The sequence below is a fragment of the Peromyscus californicus genome, unplaced genomic scaffold (assembly GCF_007827085.1).
Source record: "Peromyscus californicus insignis strain IS unplaced genomic scaffold, ASM782708v3 Scaffold_3__1_contigs__length_106647218, whole genome shotgun sequence".
Classification (NCBI taxonomy): Eukaryota; Metazoa; Chordata; class Mammalia; order Rodentia; family Cricetidae; genus Peromyscus; species Peromyscus californicus.
This window is the reverse complement of record NW_026294551.1, coordinates 18,408,240-18,427,385: the sequence shown is the minus strand read 5'-3', so window position 1 is coordinate 18,427,385 and position 19,146 is coordinate 18,408,240. Positions and strand designations below refer to the sequence as shown.

The window sequence follows — 19,146 nt, the reverse complement described above, 5'->3', positions numbered from 1 at the left end:
TAGAATGCCTTTCCCTCATCTCTCTCTTCCTCCTGGGAAGTTCCCCCTGGACTCCCCCGTCTAAGTAGCCTTGGGCACCCTAGTATGTGGTAACTGACGGGAACTCTGCATCCCATGAGGCCTTGAGGGTGGTGAGCCCTCATGGATCAGGGCTGCTGGATCTCGTCTTGGACTCAGCAGAACCTGCAGTGTTGGTGGAGGGTGTCTGCCCGGGCAGCCCCTGCCCTTGTGGGGTGGCTTGTCCGGTTGGGCAGTTCTTTCAAATGAATACCAGGAACTGGCCTAAACGGGGAGGGCAGCATTCTGCAATGTTCCATAGAAGATGAGGGCTTGGCTTGTGGCTTGCCCCATCTGAGGAGTTGTGCTGGGCTGTGATGACTTGCCCATGTCCGCAGAGGGCCAGAAGAAACAACAATGTGACTTGTCCTGGGACTTCAGGGGTGACAGCGTGGGAAGTGACAGAGCCAAGGGACAGCCTCCGTCACATTCTGTGAGAGCAGAAGGATTGTCTGAACAAGCCCTCAGTCCTGTAAGCCAAGAGCAACACAATGACAAGCCATTCATTCGGGGTTGATGGACAAGGCCTGTAAGACCCGCTGACGAAAGAGTCTGAGAGCTGAGCTGAGCCCTTGGGTCCCTGAAAGGTTTGCTTAATGAGACCCTATCGCAAAGTAATGATTGGCCTTGAAAGGGCAAGATTCTAGGAGTCTGAAGAACAGGGATGGAGATGTGGCTCCATTAGCCAAGCGCTTGCCTAGCGCGCACGAGGCCCTGGGTTCAGTCCACGGCACCAGATGAACACATCGTGGTAGAGCTCGGTCAATCTCAGAACTCCAGAGGAAGCAGGAGGATGGGAAATTCAAGGTCGAGCTCCAGTGCATGAAGATTCAAGGGTAGCCTGGGTTATATGAGACCCTGTCTTTATTTTAATAATAATAATAATAATAATAATAATAATAATAATAATAATAATGTGATTGAAAAAAAAAGTGCCTGGGGCCTGGTGAGATGGCTCGTGACTTAAAGGTGCTGGCTGCCAGGTCTGACGACCTGAGTTCAATTCCCAGGGCCCATGTTGTTACAAAGTGTCTCACTCTTGCAAGTTGTTTTCTGACCTCCAGGCACCCACCTCCCACACCATCAATGAACTGGGGCTGGAGCCGGGCGTCGTGGCGCATGCCTTTAATCCCAGCACTCGGGAGGCAGAGGCAGGCGGATCTCTGTGAGGTCGAGGCCAGCCTGGTCTACAGAGCGAGTTCCAGGAAAGGCACCAAAACTACACGGAGAAACCAAGAACAACAACAGCAAAACCCCTGGGGCTGGAGAGATGGCTGAGGGGTTAAGAGCTCTTGCAAAGAACCAGAGCCCCAGTCTCAAGCACCCACTGTGGGCAGCTCAAGACTGCTTCTGACCCCAGCTCCGTGGCGCCTGACACTTTTTTTTCTCACTTCTGTGAGCATCCACACGCAGGCATATACACAGACACATATATAAAAATAAAAATAAATCTTAAGTGCAATAATTCTAAAAAGTACACAGGGGTCAGTGAGATGGCGCAACAGTTAAGGGTACTTGCCGTGGACATCTGAGCTCGATCCTCAGGACCGACATGATGGAAGGAGAGAACTGACTCCCGCAGGGTTTCCTCTCATGACCACAAGCACACTCTGTCACATTCCTGTCCCTACACCCACACAAATAAATAAATGTAATTTACATTTTTTTGTTTTTGTTTTTGTTTTTGTTTTTCGATACAGGGTTTCTCTGTGTAGTTTTGGTGCCTGTCCTGGATCTCCCTCTGTAGACCAGGCTGGCCTCGAACTCACAGAGATCCGCCTGGCTCTGCCTCCCAAGTGCTGGGATTAAAGGCCTGGCCACCACCACCCGGCTAAAATTTACATATTTTTTAAAAGACACTAAGGAAGGGATTGGGGATTTAGCTCAGTGGTAGAGCGCTTGCCTAGCAAGCACAAGGCCCTGGGTTTGGTCCTCAGCTCCGGAAAAAAAAAAAAAAAAAAAGACACTAAGGAATACAGACCACCTTGGAGTGACACTTACCTTGCAGAAAGGGACTGGAGGGGACTCAGCAGACACTGAGCATCCAGAGAGCCATTCAGATTCTCTGTCAGACTGAACAAGATAGTGACATGCTAGTAATCCTAGCACCTGAGAGGCTGAGGCAGGAGGATGCCTTGCCTGGGCTCCACATCAAGATCGTTGATTAGAAAAAAGAGTGAAACATCTCTTCCTCTGCTTTGAGCTTTTTCCTAGCTTCCATGATTTGCTGCAGTGAACGTTTCGCCATAAGACTCCACAGAGAGGTGGCGTTAAAGGGGAGTGCAGCCGGTCAGAGATCCTCACTGGAGAACACAGAGACGGAGTGTGAAACTGGAGACAAGAGCCAGTCACTTGGAAGTTCTTTTAAATGCTTAATGCTGTAGTCTACCCCAGCCTCTCTGTAACCCCAGGGATGGACTAGGGTGCTTCCAAGGTACAGCCCAGGCTGAGGACCAAGATCACCATGTCCTTACCTGCTGGCTTCTAGTCCATCCCAACCCCTGGGGATGCCTGTGCACAAGGATCTTCCCCATTTGCTAATTCCACACCTGCCTCCTCAGCTCCTGGGTCTACATCCCCCCCATCCAGAGCTCTCCCAGCTCTGTACAGTGTCTGAGGGGAGAGGGTGGAGAGTTCACAGTGAGAGGAAGGAAGGACCAGTATTCAAAACAGATTTTTAAAAGTACCTACCTATTGGAGCCAAGCATGATAGAGCATGCCTAGAATCCCAGCTCTTGAGACAATAAGACAAGAAGATTTGCTGTGAGTTCAAGGACAGCCTGCTTTGTGTGTAGCAAATGCCAGGTCTGGCAGGGTTACATATCAAAATCCTATCTAAAAAAAAAAAAAATTGAAAAAGGAAAGGATAGTGATCTCTTGTGAGATCTCATGTCCCTGCCTCTAGAGCAGTGGTTCTCAACCTTCCTAATGCTGTGGCCCTTCAATACAGTTCCTCATGTTGTGGTGACCCCAACCATGAAATTATTTTCATTGCTACTTCATAACTGTAATTTTGCTAGTTATGAATTGTAATTATATATATATGTTTTCTAATAGTCTTAGATGACCTATAAAAGGGTTGTTCTACCCCCAAAGAGGTCTTGACTCACTGCTAGAGAATGCCTGGGAAGCCCACCTTAGATCATTCTGTCCTGTGGGGCTTCTCACAGAGCATGAAATACAGTGAGTGCTATATTCTTGGAATGGAGGAAACCAGGTGTGGTTCTCATCCATGACTGGGAGGTGGAGGCAGGAGAATTGGTAGTTCAAGACCGGCCTTGGTTACACCGTGAGTTCAAGGCCAGTTCACTTGTACCCGGAAGTATTTAATAACAGGAGGTGATGGTAAAGTGTGGGATAAAGGGACAAGCTAGGGCTGTAGCTCCGGCCCAGGTCCCATCCTGACACTAACACCAAAACTGTAGCCTGGGATCCTTGAGAGCGTCTTAAAATAGGGTGGCTCTCACCCCTCCCCACCGTAATCCCAGCACTCAAGAAGTAGAGGTAGGAGAATCAGGAATTCACGGTCATCCTTGGCTTCAGAGTGAGTTCAAGGTTAGCCTGAGCTGCATGAAACCCTATCCCAGAATTAATTAACAGAGAAATGTTTTCAGATGGAGTCTACTTGTTAAGAGTTTACGTTTTCCCAATGATCTAGTTAGGCCTTAAAGAAAAATATTTAAGCCAGGCGGTGGTGGCACACACCTTTAATCCCAGCACTTGGGAGACAGAGCCAGGCGGATGAATCTCTGTGAGTTCGAGGCCAGCCTGGTCTACAGAGTGAGATCCAGGACAGGCACCAAAACTACACAGAGAAACCCTGTCCCGAAAAACCAAAAAAGAAAATAAAAAATACTCAAAACACCAATTGTGGTGGCTTATGCTTGTAACCCCAGCACTTGGGAGGCTGAGGCAGGAGAATCATAGTGCAAAGCTATGTAGCTTCCTCTACATAGCAAGTTAAGGCCAGCCTATGTTACATGAGACCCTGTCTCAAAAAACTAAATACTGCCGGGCGGTGGTGGCGCACGCCTTTAATCCCAGCACTCGGGAGGCAGAGCCAGGCGGATCTCTGTGAGTTCGAGGCCAGCCTGGTCTCCAAAGCGAGTTCCAGGAAAGGCGCAAAACTACACAGAGAAACCCTGTCTCGAAAAACCAAAAAAAAAAAAAAAAAAAAAAAAAAAAAAAAAAAAAAAAAAACTAAATACTACTAATACTAATGGGCCAGCGAGGTGGCTGAGCAGGCATAAGCCTGCTGAGTAAACTCAGGTACACTCAGATGCAAGTCTGGCAACCTGAGTTCAACCCCTAGACACACGTAAGGTAGAGGGAAAGAACTGACTCCACACAGTGTCACACACATGCCTGCATATGTCCATACATCATGCATGCAGTGCACACACGCTAATAATAAGCAGCAATAATAGTGATTTTAAAAAAGGCTTTAGGAGCCGGGCAGTGGTGGTGCATGCCTTTAATCCTAGCACTCGGGAGGCAGAGGCAGGTGAGTTAAGGGCCAGCCTGGTCTACAGAGTTCCAGGACAGTCAGAGCTCTACAGGGAGACCCTGTCTCAAAAAGAAAAAAGAAAGAAATTCTTTCCTAATCAGTTTTTGGTTAGTGTCCAAGCATGGAAGCAGCCTGGTTGACTGAGCAGTTGGAGCGCTCCTCTGAAGATTTCCAACACAACCTGAGTCCCTCAAGTCAAAAGGTTACAGAGCCTGGGGGCACCCAGGGCAAAGGGTTGTTATATTATGGGTGACCACAAGATGGCGATAGAGCGCTATAGACAGCAGCCTCCATTCCTGGACCACCTCCTCTCCAAGTGTGTTGTGGTTTTGAGTGGTCTTCTTTCCTGACCCTTTGGTTTTTTTCCTCTCTCTCATCCTTGCCCATTTCTTTCTGTTCCTGTGTGCCCAATCTTCTTCTCCTTCACCACTGGTCATATGGAAATGAAAGCATTTTTTAAAAAATGCTAATATTCATTTAATTGTGTTTAGGTGTGGGAGTTGGAAGTGTTTTAAATGCAACATATTCACTGACACAGAAAAAAAAAGTCACCACTTTCTTTTTTTAGACAGAGGCTCATGTGTTCCAAGCTGGCCTCATGTGGCTGAGAATGGCCCTGAACTTCTGATGTTCCTGCTCTGTCTCCCAAGTGCTAAGATTACAAGCTTGCATCACTACATCCAGGTTTATACAGCGTGAGGGCTTGAACCCAGGGCCTTATGCATGCTGGGAAAATCCTCTACCAACTGATCTACTACCCCAGCCACTGTTTTTTTTTTTTTTTTTCCCCCTTTGGTTTTTCGAGACAGGGTTTCTCTGTGTAGCTTTGTCCTGGAACTCACTCTGTAGACCAGGTTGGCCTCGAACTCACAGAGATCCACCTGCCTCTGCTTCCCAAGTGCTGGGATGAAAGGCGTGCGCCACCACCGCCCAGCTCCAGCCACTGTTGAAAGGACAGCCTTAATAGTGCCTGGCCTTGGTACTTCATTGCCTTTCACAGGTTGGCTGGACTGGATACAAGTCGGCTTTCTGCATCCGTCCCAAGCTGATGACCTTGGACTTTCAGGCAAGGCTTTCTGTGGGCCTAGCTGCCCACACCAGGTTCATTAACCAAATGGGGCGTTGCCCTGGCCCACTGTCCAAGTGAGGCCCAGCCCAGTGCAGCTGGCACCAGCAGTCTGGGAGCCTCCTTGGTCTAGAGGCTTGGGGCCAAGAAGGGATCCTCTGAGAGTTCTGAACCCAAGCAGAACCAGAGGGCTTTAAATGGCTTTGGGGGTCTCTGGGAAGTTGGGTAAACCAAAGTGGACCCAGGCAGGTTCTCAGGACGACTCCGTGACCCCAGACACTTCCCTCCTGAACAGAAGGCCCTCAGATGGAAGCATCCTCCTTCCCCTCCGGGGTATTTCCAGTGACTAGTCAGAGCCAAAGCCCAGTACGGTAGAAACGGAACATGCCACTGTCACTGCGACGCCGGTTTCACAATGCCCACCACCTCCCTCTTCTCCACACTCTGTAAATCTGAGCTCCAGTAAAGGGCATTGGTTTGACATGGCCACTAACAGTAACTCAGTTTGCTTTGTAAATATCCATCTAGTGCCAAACCCCACAAAAGCGTGTTTCCTTTCCTGTGGGGTTAGAATAAGAACAAACCACCCAGGGGGCGAGTGGGGGGTGGGGCTCTATGTATGATACAGACTGTGATTGCTTAACGTCCTTTGATTAATTCGGTTTCTTTGTATCCAGAAAACAGCTGTCTTCCTCCAGAAGCTTTTCTTTGTCAAATAAGGAGTTATGTAATCAATCGTGTTTCCTTTTTCTCACTGGCCTTCGGGAAGCTCAGGGCTGAACATACTAGTGCTGAATGCGTCGCTCAGTGACCTCCCTTTATTGTAACATCATTCTTTTTTGTTTGTTCAGTTGTTTGTTTTTGTTTTTTTTCAAGACAGGGTTTCTCTCTGTAGCTTTAGAGCCTGTCCTGGATCTCCCTTTGTAGACCGGGTTGGCCTCGAACTCACAGAGATCCGCCTGCCTCTGCCTCCCGAGTGCTGGGATTAAAGTGTGTGTCATCTATGGGCAGTTGATCCGTGCAGACCCTGTTCATAAGGCCTCCCAGAGGTGGATTCATTTCACTTCTCCCATGTTCTGGGAAGTCAGCAGCCCCCATCTGTAGGGGAAGCTGAGGTACAGAGGGGCTAAATGGCTATCCAAGACCAGCAGTTGAGTGGGGTTCACACCCAAGTTTTTTAGTGCCAGCCCATGCTCTCCACTGGGAAGCACTTGCCCCCACCTGGAACTCACCTCTTGGGTGAGAGTCAAGCACCACTAAATCCCTGCAGGCGGCAGCACAGCGAGCTGGCTTTGTCAGCAGAGGGCCCAGGGAGGATTAACCACCCTTTCAGGAGGCCATTTGGAGGGTTGGCTTGAGAGTTTTTAGAACACGTATCATTTTGACTTAGAAATCCTATTTCTAGGAGTCTATGCTATGAAAATGATCCACAATACGGAAAAATTCCTTGCTGAAATATGTTCATAGTGGGCTGTTCATACTGCTTAACATGGAGTCAATGCAAATATTTGGTGGCCCACGGACGGCCCATACAGTGAGGATGCTTACGGGAGCAATTTTACCCATTTTGGCCAGAAGCTCTGAAGCAGGCTCCAAGCCGGTGCTTGGGAAGTAGAAACAGGAGGCTGTGGTGTTTAAGGTCATCCCTGGCTACACCCTGAGTTTTGAAACCAGCCTGGGATACATGAGACTCTCTTTCCAAAAAACTGAAAACATGTCTGCAAAAGGAAACAAAAAAACAAAACAAAAGAACACTTTTTTAGCCACTTAAACCAGATATTAGCATTCAAATCCTAGGTCAGGGTTAGGTCTAGACTTGCCTTAGTGCCCCTCGGGTTTGAGAACAGCCTGTAACACTTCCTGGGGATGCTCCGTGGCTCCTCCTGTGAGCGAGAACACAGCTGTCACCTCAAAGGGAAGGAGAGTTTTTTCCTGAAGCCAAATGTGAATGACCATGGCCCCCAAACAGGAATTTACGTCACCCCCAAATACTATATTCTGATCTGGTAATAGTGGAGTGAAGGTTTCCTAATAACATGATAAAATTATACATGGAGGTTGTTTAAATTTTTTTTAATCTAAAATTAAGCTGGTCAGGTGGCGCACACCTTTGATCCCAGCACCTGGGAGGCAGAGGCAGGCAGATTTCTGTAAGTTCAAGGCTAGGCTGGTCTACATAGTGAGTTCCAGCACAGCCAGGGCTATATAGAGAAACCCTGTCTCAAACCCCCCCAAAAGAAACTAAAATATATTTTAAAGTATTTATTGCATGTATGAGTGTATGAGTGTGTATGGGTGTGTGTGTGTGTGTGTGCGCGCCACTGCATGCATGTGGGAGTCAGAGGGCACGTGGGAGTCTGGTGGCAGCTGTCTGTACCCTCACTAAGCCATCTCACCAGCTCAGCTCAAGATAATTTGGCAGGGAACCTTTAACATTCCAACTCTTCAGTGGCCGGGAATCATATACGTTGTCTTGCGCTGGTGTGGGTGTTTGGGGTTTTGTTGTTTTTCTTCTGAGAACTTGACACAGGGGACTCCCTATTTACACTTGTCAGTGCCCCCCAACCTGGCAGCCTCCCACCCCTGCTTCAGAGTGCCTGGTCGGTCATGTTTTGTGATGTCCCAGGGGAGTGGGTTTGCAGTGTGCCTTCCCAGGCAGCCTCCTTGCATCCCCCGAGGAGGCGGGCCTCAGACCTGGTTCTCCCCAGCAGCCCACAGGTCAGGGGTCCATGCTCTGGGTGTGGTCATCACTCATTCTTTTTTTTGGCTATCAAAGGTGCAGATAATTAATAAGAAGCTGGATCTTAGCAACGTCCAGTCCAAGTGTGGCTCAAAGGACAATATCAAACACGTCCCGGGTGGCGGCAGTGTGAGTACTATCACACTCTCCGTGCAGTGTGCTACAGCCTTCCGTGTGAGAAGTGTCTGAGTGTGTACTTGTGAGACATTGCACAGAATAAATCACCGCAGGCTCGGGGCCTCCTGTGTCCCTACACTTACATCTGCTGTCCCCAGACTCCCCTCCCCATGTTCAATGGAGGGTCCAGCAGAATAGGGATGGCAATTGGCTCCCGCTGGCCCTTCCCTGAGAAGCTGGGTCCCCACAGTACCATGCCATGTCCCCAGGAGCCCAATAGCCTACTAGAAATGGGACTGAAGACCGTGGCACCCAAGACTGGCTATCACCTCTTCCCTCAACTCTGGAACAGGTTCTGCTGTGGATGGATGGTCCACATGATCCTAGAGGACACTAAGGACTTCTGTCCCATGTCAAGGGCAGAAAGGGCCCTAGCCACCCTAATCACCCTCTATTTCTCATCTGAGTCTCCATCTTCAAGAGAGGAAGCACTTCCTAAGCCTCAGTTAAAGTTTAAAACCAGCTCTCGCCGGGCGGTGGTGGCGCACGCCTTTAATCCCAGCACTCCAGAGGCAGAGCCAGGCGGATCTCTGTGAGTTCGAGGCCAGCCTGGGCTACCAAGTGAGTCCCAGGAAAGGCGCAAAGCTACACAGAGAAACCCTGTCTCAAAAAACCAAAAAAAAAAAAAAAAAAAAAAAAAAAAACCAGCTCTCCCCTCTGCCTCCCCCCCCAACCCCCACCCCCGTACAGGGACTCTGGTTGCAAAGAGCCTAATAGAAAGGTCATGGGTGGTATCTATTGTCCAAGTTCAGTTTGCCAGAGAAAGGCTGCTTAGGGTTTTAAATTTGTCCTCCTCTAAACCCCCCTGTGGACCCAGCTTGTCCCCAGTGAGTCTGTGTGAGATGTTCTCAGGCTCCCTCGATGGGCTTAGAAACTCCGTTGTCCTTCAGGCTGGCCTGTGCCCACAGGGCAGGATATGCAAACTGTTCTCAGGTCTCTCCTGGCCAGCTCCCTCATCTGCAGCTCTGGGTCAGTCCCAGGAAGGGCCCAGGCTCTCCGAGAGAGAGTTACTGCTGGCTCAGTCCTGTGACTGCTGGAACATTGGGTCGGGCTCTTCCCAGAGACTGCCTCGGCCCACAGGGTTTATTCTTGCAATGTGCTTCTGCCTCCTGCCCTGGCACCTGCCCTGCCTTCTGACTCTTGGACCCTTGGCCCCAGAGCAGCAAGTGCTGGCCCTGTGGCTACTGCTTCTCACGCTTACTCACAGTGTCTGCCATTTCCTCTGTCCTCCACTCCCCGCCACTCCTGCCACCCCCACCCCATACTTTTTTTTTTTTGCTTCAGAAAGAGAGGCGCACACTGTAGTTACTGCCCAGCCTGACGCTCTCCCAGTGTATACTCAATAAACTGTTCGGGAAAGCGATGGGTGGGGCTAAGAGATGGTCACTAACGACTCCCATTGCTGTCTTTGTCCCTGGGCCCTTGAATGTTGTCATTTAGGGTACGCTGACTTCCCAGCCCAGGCCTGCTGTGGTTGGGGAGAAAGGCAAGGATGTCTGGTTTGCCTCATGTCTGATGTGCTGCTGGGGCTGAAGGCTCTGGCTCCGGTGGGCTGCAAAGGGCGGATGCTCCTCCAGGGGAAGTTGGGAAGAGCCAGCTCAGGGCAGCTCTGGTCACATGCTGATTGCTTGATGAAGCTCCAGTGTGCAGGCAATCAGGGAACTTTGTAATGTGTGCAGCAGTGTGTGAGCCTGTGAACTAGCCCGTGACCACCTTATACAGAGTCACAAGATAGCCTAGGCTGGCCATGAGGGCTGTCCTTGGCCTGTGGCCACTGTTGACTACAGGATGGACCTGTAGAGAAGCGCTCTCGAGGGAGGGGGCTGGTGGTTATAGCCTCTGGCATTTCGGGCTGAAGGACCCCTGGTCTGGGCTGCACATCCGGGTTGCTGCTTGCTCTCACTCCATCTGAACCTCCTGGCTAAGCTGTGGCCTCCTCTCTAGAGCTGCTTCTCCAGGCCCCGTACATTCCTTTCTCCTCTGGCCAGTCCAGGCTTCCAACATCTCTTACCTCTCCCACACCCTGGCACTGACCCTCAAGGGACTCTACCTAGGCCAGAGGGAAGAGTGAGGCTCTGGTCCCTGTAGCATCCCTGTCCCTTCTTGGAGGTCTCTGGCTCCCATGGCTGCAGAGGGCAAATGCTCCTGTCAGGGAGCCAACTCCTTGGCTCTCCCGTCATCAACTGCCCCAGAACTCCCACAATACCCTGGATCTGTTTGTAGAAGGTCTTTGGGATCATCTGCTCTTCACCCACCTTCACAGGGGCAGGCTGACACCCCAGCACACTGACATGTGAGGCCACAGCCCTCCTCTTCCATTAGGTCCATTAGCAAAACACACACACACACCACCACCACCACCACCACCACCACCACCACCCATGAAAATGAGAGGGATTTGTTCTTTTACACCTCTGTAGAACATCCACCTTGCTTTGCTGACTCTCACACATGAGGCCACCCCTCTCCCAGGAGATGACCCTCTCCCTCACTGGAATGACCCTACCTGTGGTCTATATAGGAGACCCATGGGACTTGGAAGGTGGCGGTTAGTGACCAGCTCTCTAAGCTGTAAACCACAGTTCTGAGAGACTGGTCTCCAGGAGCCCCATCCGCCTGGGTGGTCTTCTTCTGGGCATTCTCTCAGGAAGCAGCAGCCATTCCTCAGAGCGGGCATTGCTGCTGGGCCACATGAAGGACCCTTGGGCTGGCAGGTCTCCCCGTGTGTCCTGTCTGCTCACTCACGCTTGCTGAGACACTAACCTGTGATTTCTGCTGTGTGCCTGCCCCCCCCCCTTGCTGGTGTCGCTTTGCTCTTTTCAGTAGAGGATGAAGTACCCAGGAGACTGTGTGCCCAGACACCAGGCGGCTCTTGCCCTGAGCCGTAGCGCTGTCCTGGGCCGTTTGCCGACCGGTGGTCCAGGACTGTGGGAGCTTCCAGGATGAAGCACACCCATCCTTGTTGCCTCTCCTCTTTGAATCCCTTCCCAGGAGACCACCTGGAGGCTGCATAGGCCTATCACTTCTTCCTCCATTGCGTGTGACCGGGCTTTCCTCAATGAAAGGATTTATGTCTTTGTATTTAAGTATCTGCTAAATAGATATCCCTGCTTTTCCATGGAAGTCTCTTGGGTTTCTGAGATTGAAGATGTTCAGGTCCCAATGTTCAGTTACTTTGTGAAGACCCAGCGTCCTGGGGGACGGGGATTGGTTGGATTTGGGGATCATATTTTCCTCCCTGAGTGGGGTGTATCCAGTAGCTGATGGGAACCACTGACAAGTCGTCCATCGGGCTTTGCATTGTGTTACACACCTGGTGACGTAACCCCTTTATTCTGTCTCCTTCCCGCCCTCTCTGACCCACAGGTGCAAATAGTCTACAAGCCAGTGGACCTGAGCAAGGTGACCTCCAAGTGTGGCTCATTAGGCAACATTCATCATAAACCAGGTAGCCCTTGAGGAAGGCAGGCTTTGGGATGGGAAGGTGCTGGCTAGGCTGCCAGGTGCTTCCTGGACTCCGCCAACCTGGGCAGTGAACAGTAAATGTGAAAGTGCTGTGTGGCCTGGGAGGTGTGACTATCCCTGCTGGCTCCTGAGAAGGGCCTTTTCAGCCTAGACAAGGGTGGAGGGAGAGGACAAGCTGGTCCCATACTCCATCTGTGGCTCTCCAGAAAAGCCTGTAATAGAGGACCAGCCGTGGGACTGATTGGGTCCCCAAAGGCCAGTTCTGTGGACACCTCAGCTTCGTTCTAGCCAGCATGGGGGGCCACTTCATCAACAGTTATAACGTGAGACCATTCTGGGCTGTTGTCCTTTCCTTGCTGTGACTTTGTTTAAACAAAGCACCCTTCCCAGAACAGCAGTACAGGTCACCTCCCCTCCTGCCACACCCGAGTGTGGTGACCCAAATCAAAGAGGCAGAAGGGGCGGGGGTTTGGGTTTCTCCTCTCTGTGCATTTGACATGCAGTTTCACCCCAAGGTCTTGTGGGGTTCCGCTTTACAGGACGATCATATGAAAATCTCCACCGCTGGAAGGCATTCAGTTTAGAGTTTAGCATGCCTTCTCCTGGCCAAGCTTCCTGTACCATTGGACCATTTCAGGAGGAAGATTTTGTAGAGTAAATATCCAATGTGCATCTCGATTAGAGGCGAGGCAGGTGGTTTGGAAGCCCTTACAAGGGCTGCCTTGTGGCTAAGCCTCCTTTTCCATAAGTAGAGCCCTGGCAACTCCCAGAGGGTGGGCTGTTCTTGTGATCACTGGCCCAGCCTCTGTTGGAGTCAGAATGGGCACATTAGCTAATGTTCCCCTCCAGAATGGTGACATCTGACCTAATTTTTATCAAGCCTCCAGCAGCCCCAGGCGCTTTGCTCTGCAGGCTGAGACTTCATTTAATACATGCTAAGTGCCCAGACCACAGAAGATGGCAAGCGGCTCTTGTGTGGGTTGTGTTCCAGGAGGTGGCCAGGTGGAAGTGAAATCTGAGAAGCTGGACTTCAAGGACAGAGTTCAATCGAAGATTGGTTCCCTGGATAACATCACCCACGTCCCTGGAGGAGGGAATAAGAAGGTAAAGAGGGACAACTGGGGAGGTCACATGGGGATATGGGGGTTAATGGAGTGGACAAGGCTGGTCCTAGAGGGTCCCATATGGAAATAGCTAGAGACAGATTCTCACTCTCAGCCCAGTGTACCAAGAACAAGGCATGAGACCAAAGACAGATCTTTCCCACTGGTTACCAGAAAGCTGGAGCAGAATAGTGATGAATAGTGACACTGGCTGAGGGTGTGGCTCAGCTGGTACTTAGAGTGACTGTTGGGCTGCCCTGTTTTTCCTCTTCGGCATAAACCACCTCCACACTTGCCTAGCCCCATATTGTGGAGGTAGCCTCCTCGGCAGGGTCCTCCCAGCAAATGACTGAACAGAGGGAATGTCCCGCAATCAGACCCAGCCTAGCCCGAGAAAGGGTACTTACCCAAGGAGGCTCAGCTGTCTTTCTACTTGGCCGTGTTGGTGGCCCCTGGGAGTCCCCTGGCTGGCAAGTCCCCCCAGATCCCTGCTTTCCTCTGCAGCCACATGTCTGCATCTGCTGTTTATGTAAAGCCCTGGTATTACTATGAAGCACCTGTTAAAGCACAGGACACACAGCCAGCAGGCCGAGAGGGCCTTGCCCCGAGATGGCCTCTCAGGGCAGATCCTCTGGCCTTCAGGACCCCAAAGTGGACATGGACCTTTGCTGCTCCAAAGCAGGAGACCCTTCAGTCTTGGAAGCTGTCAGAAGCTGAAGACAGGAGGCCATACCTGAGGGCTGCCAGGCAGGGCTCCCTTCTCTGGGAAGGTGGGAAAGCATCCTCATCAAAGGCCAGAGCTCTGCCTTTTCTGCCACACACCACTCAGTTTAAATGCAACGCCTCTGTATATTGCTCACATATGGGGCCTCTTGGCCCCAGGGGGTCATAGGGGGTCACAGGCCTAGCTCTACCTCAGTCTGACTCAGTGGGGCTGGAACAGACCTAGGCCTTGGAAATTCCCTGGGTCCGGAAAGTTCTCCACCAGCTTGGGAAGGAAACCCTGGGGAGGCAGGACTCCCTTGGAGGTCTGATTTAGGCAGATCTTCAGCCTCTTGGCTGTTTCTCCTTCAGAGAAATACCTGCACCCCAGATCCGAACAAAAGAACCCTGTATCCCAGGACTGGAAAACTAGAGAGAGGTGGATCAGGAGTTCAAGGTTATCCTGAGCTACACAGAATTGGAGCCAGCCTGGGCTATATGAGACCTTGTGTCACAAAACTAGAAACAGCTAGACATAATGGTGCATGCCTTTAATCCCAGCATTTGGGAGGCAGAGGCAGAGGATCTCTGTGAATTTGAGGGCAGCCTGGTCTGGACAGGTGGAGCTAATAGAATGACCCTGCAACATGCACGCACGCACACACACACACGCACACACACATACATTTTTTATCAAAGCTTCTTGCAAGTACAATAATAATATGGAAGGCCCCTGTTTATCAAAAAGAACAGCATATGCATGTAGCCTAAATGAAGGCCTAATTTTTCTCTATGTCCATATTCAAGCACCCAGCAAGAAGGGCTCTTCTTCACCGAGGGTCTCTGCCTCTGAAGTTGTATGGAAATGCAGTAGGTGTGCAGCATACATATGTGCAGACATGGTTCATAGCCTGGGATCCAGAACAAGGTTGAGGCATTTTGTGTCCACCCCTTATATGTAAATAACCTGCCTCAAACTGCCACCTCATGCTTTCTGCTTCCCTCTGGACTCCTGGCTATAGCATTGTGCGTCTCCACCCCCCACCGTGTATGCACGCGCGCGTGTGTTGCATGTACATGAGTATGCAGGTGAGCACACCCATGCACATACATGCAGAGGCCAGAGCAGAACGTCAGGTGCCTTCCTCTATCACTGTCCACCTTACTGTCTTGAGACAGGGTGTCTCACTGAACCGGAAGCTTGCTGTTTTTGCTGGGCTGGCTACAAGTGAGCTCCTGGACTGTACCTGTTTCCATCCCCAAATGCTGAGGTTACAAGTTACAGGCATGCGCAGATGCGCCCTGCTTTTTTGAGTGCCGAGGATTCGAACTGAGGCCTTTGTGTTTGCAGAACGAGCACTCCTACCCACTGAACCACCTCCCCAGGCCTGTGGTAGCGTTTCCTAGGAAGGGCTTCTTGGCATCACAACTTCTAGCACACGTGCTAGAGGGTGCCACTTGAAAATACCTTAATAATCTTTGACAAAAAGTGTGTGTATCATGGTGGCTACCGGTACCAGTGATTCTACAGCCAGCCCTTTTCCCTCTTGCGGCTTCTCCTTCAATGCCTTTAGCAGCAAGTTGGCAATGATCTAGCAAAGCAGAGTCCAGATCAAGGGGTGTGAAGCATCAGTACAGCATGTGTTCAGTATGCTTGAGGCCTCGGGTTCCACCCCCAGCACAAACAAACAAACAAACAAACAAATAAACAATCATTACATTTTTAGGATACACATACACATGTAAAATGATGTGTGGAAGGTCACTGAAGGTTATTCATACTCAGCATTGTAGTTGCAGAAAAATGGAACTGCCTCCACTTCTATCTGCAGGAAGGAGATAGATTTTGATGCAGATGCTGTCATGGTGTAGAATAAGTAGCCATTGGCATGAGGACGTTCTCTCTGGAATAACAAAGTATTAAGCCTGAACTTTGGTGGCACATGCCTGTAATCTCAGAAATTGAGAGAGGGAGGGACTCATAAGGACAGCTAGTTCCAGGCCAACCTGAGCTAAATAGTAAGATCTGGCCTTAAAAATCAAACCAGGCCAGTGAGATGGCTCAGAAGGTAAAGGTGCTTGCAGTAAGCCTGATGCCCTGAGTTCGGTTGCCAGGACCCAGATGTTACAAGGAGAGAACTAACTCCCACAAGTTGTCCTCTGATCTCCTCACATGCACTGGGGCACAAGAAAACACACACACACACACACACACACACACACACACACACACACACATAATGGTCTACAGAGTGAGTTACAAGCAGGCCAGAGCTAAATATTGGTATCCTGTCTCAGAGTAAATAAATAGATAAATTAATACAAACTAAGCGAGCAAGAATGAAGCAAGTATTAAGTAGAAGAAGCAAAGTGCAAAGCCCTCCCATATGGGTTAAATGCATGTGTTTACTTGCACATGCATGTATGTTTCTATGTGTGTGGGATGTTGAAAGGACATAGAAGCAGTGGTCACTGTCACTGGGCAGGCAGGTGAGGGATGGACCATGTACAATTATTGCTAGTTGGAAAACAATACAAATAAGTAGGGGTGGTGGCTCCTGGAGATGCAGGTTGGTTAGCAGAGTGCTTGCCTAGTGTGCAGGGAATCCTGGGTCTGACCCCTACCATTACATGAACTAGGTGTGGTGTCATATACCTGTGATTCCAGTGCTGGGGACAAGGAGACAGGAAGACCCAAAGGCCAAGGTCATCCTCAGCTGGATAGAGAATTCCAGGCCAGCCTGTGCTATAGGAGAGAACCTGTTTCAAGAATAAATGTATAGCCAGGTGTGGTGGCGAATGCCTTACAGCCCTCGGGAGGCAGAGGCAGGCAGATCTCTTGAGTTCCAGGTCAGCCTGGTCTACAGAGCAAGTTCCAGGACAGCCAGGGCTGCACAGAGAAAACTGTATCAAAAAAAAAAAAAAAAAAAAAGTGAATGAGTGAATGAATGAAAAATAAATAAATAAGTAAATAAAGAGTGGTTTGCTGCCACCACAGACTGGTGTGGAGACGTCAGGGTGTGTCTGCTCTCCCCAGCATTGACTTTCATCTCACCCTACACTTCTTGCAGATTGAAACCCACAAGCTGACTTTCCGGGAGAATGCCAAAGCCAAGACAGACCATGGAGCAGAAATTGTGTACAAGTCACCCGTGGTGTCTGGGGACACATCTCCACGGCACCTCAGCAACGTGTCCTCCACAGGCAGCATCAACATGGTGGACTCCCCACAACTGGCCACACTAGCCGACGAAGTGTCCGCTTCTTTGGCCAAGCAGGGTTTGTGATCAGGCCCCTGGGGTGGTCAATAATCGTGGAGAGAAGAGAGAGTGAGTGTGGAAAAAAAAAAGAATGATCTGGCCCCTCGCCCTCTGCCCTCCCCGCTGCTCCTCACAAACCGGCTGACCGCCTTGTCACCTAACCTGCTTTTGTGGCTCGGCTTTGGCTTGGGACTTCAAAATCAGTGATGGGAATAAGAGTCAATTTCATCTTTCCAAATTGATTTGTAGGCTAGTAATAAAATATTTTTTAAGAAAAACATGTAAAAACATGGCCAAACCCAACATTTCCTTGGGCAATTGCTATTGATTCCCCCATCCCCACCCCACCCCCCGCTTTGAGTATTAGAGGGTGAAGGAGGCTCTGGAGGCTGCTTCTGGGGAGTTCTGAGGGACTAGGGCAACTGATTGCCCGCAGGCAGCCCCATCCTGGGGGCGTCAGGGACAGTGGCAGCAACAAAAGATTTGAAACTTGGTGTGTTCGTGGAGCCCTAGGCAGGTGATGTGACCACGTGTGGATGTGAAGGAGGGCTGAGGCAGCGAAGGCTGAGGGATGGGTGGGCTGGGAGTCAGAGGGGAGGGGTGAGGAAGACAGGCTAGAGAGAGGACACTGGCTCCTGCCAAGTCGCTCAGGAAGGACAGGTAACCTCAGCTGCTCACGTCAGTCTTAGATGGCAGAGCCGCCTGTTTGGTAAGGCCCTGTGAGTGCTGTGGGTCTCTGTGCCCCTTCTGTAGGGCAGCCTGTGGGAGAAGACACAGTGGGCAGAAGGAAGGTGGCCAGAAGGTGGCCCCTTGTCGATTGGTTCTCTGAAGGCTGACCTTGACATCGCAGGGCACTGGCTTCCTCCCTCTCTGCAGGGTGGGAGTCCTGAGCTGAGGGGCTTTGCTCTCCTCTCACAGAAGAACCTCTTTGCTGAGTTCTGGATTTCTGCAGCCATGATTGGGCCACTTCACAGACCTGGGACATTAGGGCTAACCAGTTCTTTGTAAGGACTTGTGCCTCTTGGGGGACATCTGCCTGTTCTCAAGCCTGGTCCTCTGGGACTTCTGCAGTGTGAGGGTGGGGTGTTCTGGGATGATGGCTCCAGGTCTCCCATCCCTCCCACAGCCACTGCAGCCCCTCTACCTGTCCATCACACCCACATGTCTGCCATGAGAGCCAGTCACTGCCGGTCTCCCATCGTGTCTCACTGTCCTGAGTGCTCCGCCTCTCCCAGCCCCTACTCTGGCCCTTGGGTAGATGTGGGTAGTCCCTGCTCTACACTAAGAGGTGGAGTCCTGGGAAGGCAAAGATTTTGGGGCTCAGTTTCTAGTCCTACGAATCCAACCAGTGTGCCTGGAGATAACCCTGGACACTTCTGTCTGCTCTTTTTTTTTTTTGTTTTTAAACTTTATAGTGGTTGCCTCCTAGGCCTGGCCCTCTTCTCGTGTTGAGCTGGAGGCAGCCCAAATGCTAGCACCAGTATGAGCAGGCAAGAATCCCAGGGCAGGGTCACGCTCCTCCCATCTATCGCTTCCACCCCAGCTTGTGATCGCTAGCCTCCCAGAGCCCAGCCGCCATTAAGTCCCCGTGCACGTAATCAGCCCTCCATACCCCAATTTGGGGAACATGCTCCCTGGAAATGTTTTTCCTCCAGTCCCCATGAAAGTGGTGCTGCCTGCCCTGCTGGAGCGGCCAGACATCTCCATAGATACAGCCCTTCCCTCCCTGTCTGTACCCTGTTGTGTTATAGTTGGATTTGTCTGTTTGTCTGGGTTCACCAGAGTGACTATGATAGTGAAAAGAAAAGAAAAAAAAAAGAAAAACGGAAAAAAAAAAAAAAAAGGACGCATGTATCTTGGACTGTTCGTCAAAAGGTTCTAGCTCACCACCAGGGACGGAGGTCCTCGGTATTTCTTGTCTCCACTGGGACTCGGCTCCAGGCCAGTGCAGTGCTTCCCTGCTAGGACAGCCCATGCTTTTAAGGTTTTCTTCTGCATCTGGGACCTCACAGACACTGGATTGTGACATTGGAGGTCTCCTAGCTGCCAAGGCCTGAAGCACAGGACCA

General features: G+C 50.7%; 1 protein-coding gene across 3 annotated transcripts in view; it reads left to right on the top strand.

Moving 5' to 3' along the window:
- Positions 1-17,293, top strand: part of Mapt (microtubule associated protein tau) — a 101,264-nt gene extending 83,971 nt beyond the window's left edge. For all 3 annotated transcript variants that reach the window (XM_052759680.1, XM_052759679.1, XM_052759678.1), the window contains 4 exons: positions 8,407-8,499; positions 11,914-11,995; positions 13,004-13,116; positions 16,889-17,293. In XM_052759680.1, the coding sequence (XP_052615640.1) occupies positions 8,407-8,499; positions 11,914-11,995; positions 13,004-13,116; positions 16,889-17,104 (504 nt within the window). In that variant the 3' untranslated portion in view covers positions 17,105-17,293. The remainder of the gene's footprint in view (positions 1-8,406; positions 8,500-11,913; positions 11,996-13,003; positions 13,117-16,888) is intronic.
- Positions 17,294-19,146: the final 1,853 nt, after the last annotated feature.